This window comes from Tigriopus californicus, chromosome 4 (assembly GCF_007210705.1).
Source record: "Tigriopus californicus strain San Diego chromosome 4, Tcal_SD_v2.1, whole genome shotgun sequence".
Classification (NCBI taxonomy): domain Eukaryota; kingdom Metazoa; phylum Arthropoda; class Copepoda; order Harpacticoida; family Harpacticidae; genus Tigriopus; species Tigriopus californicus.
Window position 1 is genome coordinate 9385567 of NC_081443.1, and position 11720 is coordinate 9397286.

Below are 11720 nucleotides of genomic sequence, written 5' to 3' on the forward strand. Positions count from 1 at the left end.
AGTTTTGTCTAGTGCTCACTGATCAAGCGATCTCAAATTATACATTTAGGTCTTTTCCAGAACTCTAATGCCAAGGAAGCTTAACCCAAAGGTCACGTCATTATCAGTGTAATTGAACGTTTTCCACAAGTAAAAGCTTCTGTTGACACGTTATCATTTCATGAGATAAGGAAGGCATTCACTCATGGCGAGGGTCCCTTATTGTCCCACAGTCTAGTTGCCGATCTAGTTAATTCTAGCCCATTCCTAGTATCAAGCGGGTCTTCCTTTTTCCAATAAGGCTAAGTGAAGCGCATTTCAAGCAACGTGTCCTCTTTTTATCCGATATATATCATAGCTCTCAAGTTTTCTAGAGCGGCATCTAGACAGTTGAACAGGTTAAAGAAGGGACCGCTCGAGTGCTTGGACTGAGAGGGTTCTTATACGGCTGTTGAGGCCGGATCGGCCAGGCTGACTAATTCCTTTATATTTCAGAACCCACCGCGACACTCTCCAGAACTCGATCCTGGATGGAATGCTAGGTTGTGCCGACCCGACCGGCCCAGCCAACGTCCTGGTGTCGAGTAGGATCAATGCCAGGGGAGGTCGGTCCGGTCGCCTTCTCCTCCTTGTTCTCCTCTATTCAAGGGACTGCTAAATAAGGTGCTGTGGACAGGCGTGGAGGAGCCGTAGAAGGACTGCTAGAACAAGTACGCACACTTACTTAGTCAGTTAATGTGGTGAGTGAGCCCATCAAGGAAAAGACACACTTCTAGGTGAGTAAATCCTGAATCCTCGCAAAATTAAAGGCCCTCAAATTTAGCCAGGTTCCACCGAATACTTGAATACATCATTCACGTACATCCCCATCAAACTCGTCAGGCCACTCCACAAAAGCACACGTCTTTTAAATCGAAGTTCAAACCTCCCCGAAAGAGCGACTCAAACTTGATCATCCAGTCGCAGAGATTGTCGCGTAATTAAAGATTTCAGTCGGCTTTGGTGAGGTTCTCGTTTGTCGGAAGGCTTGATTGAGATTTGAGGCTTGGATCGTCACTCTTGACCAAAATCTGTGAGTGAGTGAGAGTGACTCTGAATATTAGTGACTCAGTCACAAGGACGACGCATTCAAGCCAACTGATAATTGAGTGCTCTAGGCGTGCCCATTCATTTTCCAGGTAGGTTGGTTGTACTCCGGCTACTCTCACATTAAGTAAACAGGCCCCTGAAATCCAACCCCATTCCCCTGGGCCATGGGAATGTAGAAATGGTTAACCACGTGGGTAATGGGGTATCAGGATGGTAGTTGAATACCTTCCGTTTTATCGTCAGCTGCTGTTTCTTCGATGAGCAGTTCTTCATTGAAGGAATGCATTGCTTAGTTCGTCAACCATCACCAACGGCTGTGGTAACCAATCGTGGATCTAGCACCCTGGAGATCAAGTCTTACAGAGCTGGTTAATTTCGTTCATTGTAGGGGTTCTCTTGTGTTATCCTGGACTGTGGGGTCAGAGCCAAACAGGGTAAGGCTGTATGACCTTCCCGAATTGTCAAAATGTCAGCTGACGATAAAACGGAAGACGTTTAACGGCCGTTGTGATGCAGAAACCATAAGATGAGAGTGAAGGTCGTTGACCGTCCTTCGTCCTATGAGCTGATTGAATGGCCTCATTTAGAAAGCGATTGGGCAGTTCAATTCTTAGACGAGTTCTCTTTTCGGGGTGGATTGGAATGCAAGGTGACTCTTTGGCAATTTTTTGTATGGCCGATAACGTAAAATCAGGAGAGTCAGGGTTGCCAAAATGAGTGTAATTAGAATGTGCCACAGCCACAGAAAGAAATAGGCTGTTTGTAGGTAGGGTGTAGTCATTTTATCGTTCGTTCTTGCGGCTTTCTTGTGAGGCTGACCAACCGCAAGCCAATGTGAGGGATCGAAATGAAAATCGATGACTTTCCCCTTTAAACATTTATTAGTCTGGGGGGGGGGAGCAAACTCGCTCAACAGGCTAAAACCGGGATGGGATATGTATTTATGTGCATGTTGATTTGGATGAACGCCTACTGAACGTACCATGGACCAAGGTCTTTTACCAGAGACGGATTGTGCGATGTTCCGGATTTATACCTGTCCCGGAATTACCCTACCCCTGCCTTCTTTCCTTTCCCTGGACTTTTCCTTCGAAGACTAGCCCTACAGAAGCCATAGTTGTAAGATGGCATGCTAGTTGATGACCAAATCGAATGACCTTTTCCGTTAAATTCCCCCGCTCTATGCAAGGCTGCAGGTTGTAGGCGATGATCTTCCACCAAAGTCCAAACTCCCCCTATGAATCCGGCTAATGTTCATCATGTCTAAAGTGCAGGTCTTAGCCGAGATCTATAAATAATGTACACAATAATAGCCGTGCATACCTCCCTCTTTGTATCGATACACTGGCATGCACTCACAGACCTCACAAGGGCTCTATATGACTATTCCTTTCCACCGACAGCACTACCCAAAAAAACCGACAAAATGGTGCAACAAATCGCTGACATGGACGAGCTTCGAACCCAGCTCACCAATGCTGGTGACAAGCTGGTGGTGATCGACTTCTATGCTACCTGGTGTGGTCCCTGCAAGATGATCGCCCCTCAGATCGAAGAGATGGCCTCCACCATGGACGACGTGGTGTTTCTCAAGGTCGACGTGGACGAGGCCGAAGAGGTTGCCGCCGAATACAACGTCACCGCCATGCCTACATTCATCCTCATCAAAAACTCGAAACAGGTCAGACGACGATGGAAGAGACGACTATTTCTTGGCTTCTACCGTACAGAGTGACCCTCACAAATGAAAGAAGAACCCACTCGGTTTATGAATTGCAATCTTGGGGGCACACGTTTCTTTGGCAAATGATTAGTTTTTAGTTGCGTCCGACCAGACGCTGAGATTTGGACACGGCGACTTGTTCATGGCAATGAGAACCAAATGCACTTTGTTAAGCCACGTAAAGAGGCATTTGGATGGTAGTTAAACCGCGACAAAAGGTGCATCTCCAACTTGGTTAATGGTTAATACGAGAACATTAGGAATTCCAGCTGAATGATCAGTCGAGCTAAAATATCTATCCAAGCTTAAGCATTTTTGCGTCAAGTGAATTTTCAAGAATCCGAGAACAACGTGACAAGCCATTGGACAGCATCATTTAAATGCAGATAGGGTAGTGCGTCGTACTTCTTTGAAAAAAAAATCAAGATATTTGATTTAAAAAATCATTTTCCTCTTTCCACGTGTCTGTTGATATAAGGTACACAGAAAATTTTTTTTTTAATCAACCTAATGTTGACCGTATCTACAATCTCTTTCACAGAGGGTCGTCGTATAATCGAATGACCAAGTGTTCATTTAGAAACATGAGGCATGAATAGCAAATATCCTAGATGCATCTTTGTACAATGTAGGTACAAGTCCAAATCCGTGCTTCATCGGACACATTCCTTTTGAATGGAATCGAGATAAAACCGGTTACTTGGTACCTACTACATCTAGGGGAAGAGTGTCGTTACAAGTGCTTTGTCGTCAGTTGTGGTTATGGCAATGAAAACAACAGGTCTCATTGAACCAGTCCAATCTTTGGCCAAATCATCCTGTCGGAATTTAGGTTTTGGTGGACGGTCATCTCATCTCTCCTTGACTTTATTTCAGATCGAGGACCTGATGGGAGCCAATTCAGATAAGCTCAAGGAGCTGGTCAATAAGCACAAGTAGATTCAACTAGCCTTGCCGGGGCGCAAAGTTTGCACGACCAGATTTTGTCCTTCATCTACAACTACTACTACTATTATTGTAACAACAGCAACAACAACATCTTCTATGTTCATTAATCACCCACATCATGAAGAAAGATCCAATACAAGAGCTAGAAATCCTACACGACACATTCTTGAGACCCACTCGGATTTCACTTCATTTGCCATCGAACCCTCGACCTTGTGATACAAGAGCTAGTTCAGGGCAACCCTAACATCTGATTTTGGGGATTTCTTGCTCTCAGCGAAATGATCCACCTCGCTCGCCAGTATCATGATCATCTGGATGATGATGATCATGATGATTATGATATTCTTCATCTCAATCATCACAAAACCAGGGCATCATCTGTTCTACTATGTTTATTATGAGTATCATTGATATCAATACTACGATTCTAATTGAGTTCTCGATGTTGTTGATTCACCCCCAAAAATGCAAAATTGAAATCCAAAACTGGTAGTGGTACGACATAACATAATCGACTCACATTCTCTGTGAAAGGTCATTTGAGTACCTTGTTTTTTAATAGAGCCCTGTTAATCGCCGCCATAGATGGGTTATTATTATTAATATGATTATCCTTCATCGCCCGAAGCCCAAAAGCACCCCACACATCATCTGAGACCATGGCTTCATTAGGACCCGTTTTACTAGTAGCGCCTTGATTACTTTCTGGCTCCGTGTGTAACTTACCTCCGATGAGATATTCTTCAATAATTAAGAGCCAATCGTCATTGTTCTTCACTGAGGCGAGAATTTGTGTAGGTGTCTGGGAAGGCTGCTTGATTGTGCGGTGTGATGAAAAAAAGAAATGCAAACCGACTAATACTGTACTACAAATGTGTTGCACGCTTCCCTTAAAGCCGATTCTGTTTGACAAACATGAAATAAAAGAGACCATAGAAATTCTTCACGTTACCAAACAACTCCTTCAGACATACTTTTAACTTGATGCACCTTTACATTGAAACCATCTGGACGTGTTTGCATCACCAATTTGCGCTCTGGACGGGTTGGGATTGGCATGCGGAAATGTCGATTTGAGGTAACAACGGTTAGTTCGACTTTGGGTCAGAGGGTATGAAGGTACTGCCAAATGTTCGCGTCACACGAGGAACATTTTTTATTGTCTTTGAAAGACGGGAGCATTTATTTTACACGAAAACGTCGAATGATTGTTATTGCCATGTTGAAGTAAAAAAAAAAAAAGATTTAACCACATCTGGATAATTTTAAGGTACGACTCGCATGTTTGGATATCAAATTACAGTGGCTTTTTCATGGAATAAAGCCATGCGCAAATTTGTAACAATTCTTATTTAACAATAATTGAACACCTAATGAAGTTAAAGGTTGTAGATCTGATCTTATAAGAAACGGTAACCATAAACGATTATATGACCCAAGAGAAAGATTTTTGCTATGGAGAACATGCTTTCAAAACACATTTTCTGCAGTTTTTGATTAAGTAGTTAAACGCTCTAGCTGATGTGCTAAAACAGAGATGTCCGTGGCTAAAGCCATGTAAATGAATGTCTGTACTTTCGGTAAAGCCAAATAGTGAACCGATAATTCGCCGTTTCCTGGCTTTTTTGGGAGAAATCTGTTCTAATCGCTCTCGCCAAGACTTTGCTTCGCTTCTGGCTAGCAAATCAGTATTTTGTAAGAACAATGAATTCGACGCAAGCTCATTCATATTCCGTGTGAAAGGATTGTTAAGTTATTCCCCCATCTTATCACCGGATGTGGGCGACAAATATGGTATTCTCCATCCCATGACGAAGGATCGCTTGAAAAGGCACAAAAAAGTTTCAATCATTCAATGAAGATTCTTCTCAGTATCAACTCTCTTCAGAGATGAGAACTAAAACGATTCATATGTTTGTCAAAATAATCCATTCATCTTTTCCTTAGAAAGTTTCACGATGTTTACAAAAACTAACTTGAGAGGTATTCTCAGTTATTGTAACGAGTTATCAAGGATAGAAGTCTTACACAGTAGGATCTATGCCGTTACTTGCTCGTCATAATAAGGTCCGTTGTAATGTTATTGTGAAGAAAGTTGTATGCAGGAAAAAAGTTATTAATACAATCAGTATTTGAGGTGTTCAAAAGGGTTTAGGCAAACTTTCGGTCTCTTTCAGGAAATCGAATAACGAGGAATGGCAAAAAGTCCAAAAACCCAATGCGAATCGAGACATTTGCCCAAAGAATATCTTCATCACCAAGAATTATTCGAAGCCAAACAGGGTCTCTAAAATTCTATCTGAAGTATGTGGAATCATCCTTGGATGAGTTTTATCGAAAAATTTCTCTAATCACACTAGGATAGTTAAGAAAGATACTTACTGTTCGTGCTTTACTTGTGAACATTTTTATATTCTTAAGAATAGCTTGATGACCATCAAGTTTGACCAGTTTTTAAAAAATACGGGAGATATAAAAACCCTTTTTATAATAAGGACACTCCGTTTGGCGAGTTCAGGAAAAGTTCAGTTTTGGTCGTTAGTGTCCGGAGTAGTCTACTCAAGACCTGAATTACAAAACCGATAGCATCACAGAAGAATGGACCTACTGCTTCAAATTAGGTAGAAAAACAGATTTTGAACCCTATTTTCCAAGTCAGTAGTAAATAATCAACGTTCAAAAGTGAATAGTGAGGAGAAAGCTGTTTAATAATTTGGTTTTCAATCAACAAATTACTGGGTTGTGAAATGAAAGAAATTGAGTTTATTATCAGAGAATTATTATCGATTCACACCTTTCAGTATAAATAGAGTAGCATGCTCTATTTTCCATAATAACATTGAACTATGTTATGTCTCATAAATACTTTCAAATGTATTACATAGACAAAAACATCGCCGAAAGAAGCTACATAAATGTAATTTAGTGCAGGGTTCTTTTCTGGAGTAGTTGGATTCAACCGCCATTGTTCACTGTCAAACTTATTATAAGCCTGTCAATATTTCAACGTCATCCTCGTGATTGACCAAGAGTTCAAAATGATGAGGCATATTTTCAAAAATTCTAAGAAACTTTCTTCAAAGAGTCATCTTCTGTGCAGGGTTTTCCAATAAAAGTCACTCTAGGTCAAGTGTTGACGATACCAGAACTTACAAGACAATCAAGTATGGTATCCTGGTTAGGGATGGAAATTGTTCTCTTTGTACCTTGAAAGAGAACAACTTAATTTGATTCCCAAAGGTTTGACGAGGCGTTATTTTTTTTTACAAAAAAACGTTATGAAGATCCAAATTACATTTGGATTGACAGTCATTGCTCCTCCACATTATTTCAGACTCTTGTAAATAATCGAGTGCATAGCTTGTATAATTACTGGACTATATCCAATCAATTACAATTGCATCCTAGCAAAATGTAATTGATAACAAAAATATCCGATTACATATCAAATAATGTTTCTTTATCATTGCTTGGTCTCGTTTTTTGTAAACTTTTCCTTACTCCTCCAGGAAATATTATCCTCAATAGTGTTCAAATGTAATATGTTGGTATGTTTTTTGAAGTAAGTGTTAACACTTTTCTTAAGCGATTCATGTAGGTAATGTTTTCACAAACGCCTTAATTTTCCTTTTCAAATGAGTTGTCCTTGATTAGGGCTATGGAGGAGAACCACACTGGGGAATCATCTCATGCGAGGAATCAGCGCTAACCTTGATTGTTGGCATCTAGGTTTGAACCCACGATCACGGACAGAGGATTCTTGCATCTTCGAGCTGCCCTTGAGACCCTAGGGTTATGCTAAAGAAGCTACTCAAATTCGAATAAAAATTCCGCAAACGGACTAGCACCTTTTCAATTCATTATTCTTTACGCTCGGTGTTCAAAAAGCCCTATCAAATTTCCAGAGGAATTCCCAAACACATCTTGGCATTTTTGTGCCTCAGAAAATCATAGGAACCAACTTTGATTTTATTACGTTATGGAATTCTAGCCCACATAAAAAAACTTACATATCTAAAAAACCTTTAAAAAACTAGAATTTTCAAAAAGCTACTCAATGTAAATTGGGAGCACATTTAATTAGTTGTAGAATATAGTTTATGGTATCATCTATTTCACCGCAACTTAGTTACATGGGATTTAGTGGTCCAAACTTCATCGTTTTTAGCCCCAAAATGCCCCGGTTATATGTTCACTTATTTTTCCAAAGAACAAATATCGATTTTCATTATCACGAAAATAAAACATTATTTTTCTTTTTCTTGCATAATTTCAAATTACTTTAAAACCTTATACAACCATATCTAAAACCCTCAAAACAGCAGATTTTTGAAAATTTATTTTAGAATCGTCCAAAGGACATTTAGTTGGGCGGTCACTAAAAATGTCATAAATATCAATAAAGTCTTAAAGAAGCTGTTTTTAATCAGTTTCAACAAAGTCTTCACGGAAAGGACCAAAGCTATAACATTGTCTTTTGTATTGTCTTTAGACTTCAAGTGAATGCGTAACCAACTGGCACACCGAATACGGCACACAGAAGAAACGCCTGAGGCCTTCCTAGTAGCATTGAGGGACCTCGCGTCTAAGTGGGCATTTGTGCCGAAGCTCAATGAGGCAGACCAGGTTGAGGATCACTTGCTTGATCAGTTTATTGCTGGGAACCCGGACCAAGACGTGGGGGGGCGCCTGCTGAGCCTGCCCCTAACGGCGACCTTGCGGCAAGCCCTGGAGGCTGCCCAAACAGTTTGGACCTCTCGTAAAGGGGCTGCATCCCTCGCAATCACATAAAATACCCATCCCCCCCAATACCCATGCTAACACGGGGGCCAGTGTCAACTTCTTGGGGTTAGCCATGAAACGGTCAACCAGCCAAAGGGAACCTAGGTGCAACAAATGCGATTACCCCCCACCAACGGGGCAGATCATGCCCAGCCGTCGATCAGACCGGCAAATGGTGTAAGAGGACGGGTCACTTCAATTGGATGTGCACCCAGAAACCGTATGACATGAACCCAAAGGATCCAACTTCATCAGGGAGCACTAAAGCCCAGGCGGCTGACATGCAGGATGACAACTGGGCACTAACCAATGGGTCATTTGATACAATTTGGACAACCACCCTACCGGCTGAAGGTATGGCAATACCATCAGTCTTTTTCGATATGTTCTTCTCAAACGTATTCAATACAGGCACCTTGGACATGGCCCAAGTAGTCATTAAAGTAAAGACCCAGCCAAGTGTTGGTGCCACCCTCTGCTTCCTACCGGATTCTGGTGCCAACATCACAGCCATTCCTCAGGATGAGTTTGTGGCCTTTGGAGGCAAACTATCGTGCCTCAGGGACAATAACCCACCCCCGCTGCTCCACAGATGGCTAACGGATCCCGACATGGTTGGCCTGTCTGTGGGTCCTTCATAGCCCTTTTGCATTTTCCTCCATCGAGCTGCCATGAGGAGAGAAAGGTGTGGATCATCAATGGATTGCGCTCGCCTGTCTTGTCAAGGGCATCTTGCTTCGCCCTCGACATCCTGACCAGTAAATACTTGCTGGGTGGCAATCTTAATCACCTCACAAGCATCAGCAACTTGGACACAACCACACAACCTTTGATGAGCACCCTTGCCACCCTCTATCCCAAAGCCCTCTCTGGCAAGTGTGGAATCATGGAAGGTGAGGAGGTTACCGCCAAACTGTGCCCAAATGCTAAACCCATCACTACCTACTCCAATCGCCCCATCCCCATTAACCTGAAACAAGCGTTTGAGGACAAACTCCAAGAACAACTGGCAATGGGCATCCTAGAACCTGCAGAGGATGAAAACAGCCCCGGCGAATGGCTCAACCCAATGGTAGTGACATGGAAGAAGAACGCTAAGAAAGCCTGGATCACCGCTGACGTGAGGGAACTAAACAAGGCCACCATTCGTCCCACCTACTATGGAGCAGCACCCCTTCACGGTGGTCTCCAACATTCCAACCTCTGCCCAATTTTTCACCGTTCTAGATGGGCTCAAGGGATTCCATCAGATTGTTCTTAGTCCAGCCAGCCGCTGGCTCACCACATTCGTCACACCCATGGGGCGTTATAGATACCGGCGCATGCCCATGGGTTGGCATGGCAGCTCTGACGTCTTCAACTCCCGCATGAGTTGGGCCCTCAAGGACGTGCCAAACGTTGGTAGAGTTGTTGAGGATATGATAATCTACACAGACACCCTGTAAGAACATGAGGAGGCCGTTGCCAGGGAGCTACAGGCCTGTGAAGAAGCTAGCATTTCAATCAACACAAATAAAGTCCAATTCTGCCAGACCCATGTCTCATTTGGAGGATATTTAGTGTCCAGGGGACAGTATAGGATCGACCCAAGCCTAACAATCGACCTAAGAGAATTCCCCACCCCAAAAAACCGGACAGAACTGCGCTCAATTCTGGGCCTTGCCCAACAGCTGGGCAATTCAACCCATGAGATCACCTGTCTCATTGAGCCCTTGCGCACCTTGAACTCCGACAAAAATCTTTGGGCATGGCTACCCCACCATCAGTCAGCATTTAATGACACCCGCAGGGCCCCTCTAGTACCAAATACCTGTCTGGATTTCACCCTGGCCGCCGCACAGAATTATTGGTGGATGCATCACGACGCCATGGGCTTGGATTTCTACTCAGACAATGGGACAAAACCAACAATCACTGGAGCACTGTCCAATGCGGCTCACGAACTCTTGCCACACATGAAGCCAACTGGTCCGGTATGGCAGAGCTGGAGGTGCTGGGGGCCTCATGGGCAGCACAAATATGTCGTTATTTTCAGACTGGGTTGGCTCATTTCACTATTGTTACAGATAGCAACCCACTTGTACCTATCCTGAACGACAAGCGCTTGGATCAGGTCACCAACGACCGAGTGTTAAAATTGAAAATGATGCTATCATGTTTCAACTTCACAACCCGTCACCAACAAGGCTCCTTACACGTCATTCCGGACGCTTTTTCACGATCTCCACACAATTTTCCAGAGACAAAGGACCTTCTCCTCACTCCTGAAGATGATTCTGATAGGGAATTAATCATAAATGCTGCAAACAACTACCTTACTCCAGACCTCAATCAGAACAATCCATCAGAACAAATATGCCCTGATGCTCGCCTAGAGGCAATCCGCTCAGAAGGCAACAAACATCCAACTTATGCCACCTTAAAGGCAACTATGCGAGATGGCTGGCCCAAATCAAAACAAAGCCTACCCAATGGTCTCTTGCAGCCCTACTACAAGCACAGGACAGACCTTTATGAGCACAATGGGCTCATTTTATTTGGCCCACGCCTATTGATCCCAGAATCCCTTCAACGAAAGATGCTTCAGCATCTGCATTCTGCTCATCAGGGCATAACAAAGACATCATCCCGGGCTGAGCGGTCAGTTTGGTGGTCGAGCATTAACCATGATATTTTACAAGCAGTTCAGAGATGCCAAACATGCCAAGAACGCCTCCCATCACATGCACCAAAGCCTCTCCAGCACATCCCCAAAGCAAGCCAACCATTCGAGAAGATGCATGCAGACATTTTTGAGGCCAATGGGAAACATTACTTGGTCACCACGGACGAATTCACAGGCTGGCCGTCTTTGGCCTGCATCCACAACATGACCTCTCACACTCTCATCAATAGCTTCCGCACCATCTTCCTGGCCACACGAGTGCCTAATACACTTCAACTGGACAATGCTCCACAATTTGTCTTGCTCCAGTTTCGAACCTTCCTTGCTGAATGGGGCATACTCCTTGAACCATCATCCCCCCCTTCTATCTTGATCCAACGGCCATGCTGAGACAGCGGTTAAAGCCATGAAGAAACTAGTACTTGGAGCTCTTCATGATCCTGACGCAATCTCCCACGGCATTTTGGCGTTCCATAACACTCCTCGGTACGGAGGCCAATTTCCGGCAGAACTCCCTTATGGTCAAAACGT

At 43.3% G+C, this 11720-nt stretch overlaps 1 protein-coding gene across 2 annotated transcripts; it reads left to right on the forward strand.

The window, feature by feature from the left end:
• Positions 1-593: 593 nt before the first annotated feature.
• Positions 594-4177, forward strand: LOC131879218 (thioredoxin-2-like). Of its 2 annotated transcripts, none has more exons than XM_059225476.1 (3): positions 594-755; positions 2472-2749; positions 3668-4177. In XM_059225476.1, exons 2-3 carry the CDS (start codon positions 2495-2497, stop codon positions 3728-3730), a joined length of 318 nt encoding a protein of 105 aa, XP_059081459.1. In that variant the 5' UTR covers positions 594-755; positions 2472-2494; the 3' UTR covers positions 3731-4177. The 2 variants fall into 2 exon arrangements, with proteins under 2 accessions (XP_059081459.1, XP_059081457.1); XM_059225474.1 differs by lacking the exon at positions 594-755 and adding an exon at positions 926-1157.
• The last annotated feature ends 7543 nt before the right edge of the window (positions 4178-11720 follow it).

What these genes read in the sequence shown, in the direction of transcription:
- LOC131879218 (XM_059225476.1), top strand. Translation starts at nt 2,495, where the DNA reads ATGGTGCAACAAATCGCTGACATGGACGAGCTTCGAACCCAGCTCACC. An exon ending in TCATCAAAAACTCGAAACAG is followed by an intron (nt 2,750 to 3,667) that starts GTCAGACGACGA and finishes ACTTTATTTCAG; the next exon opens with ATCGAGGACCTGATGGGAGC.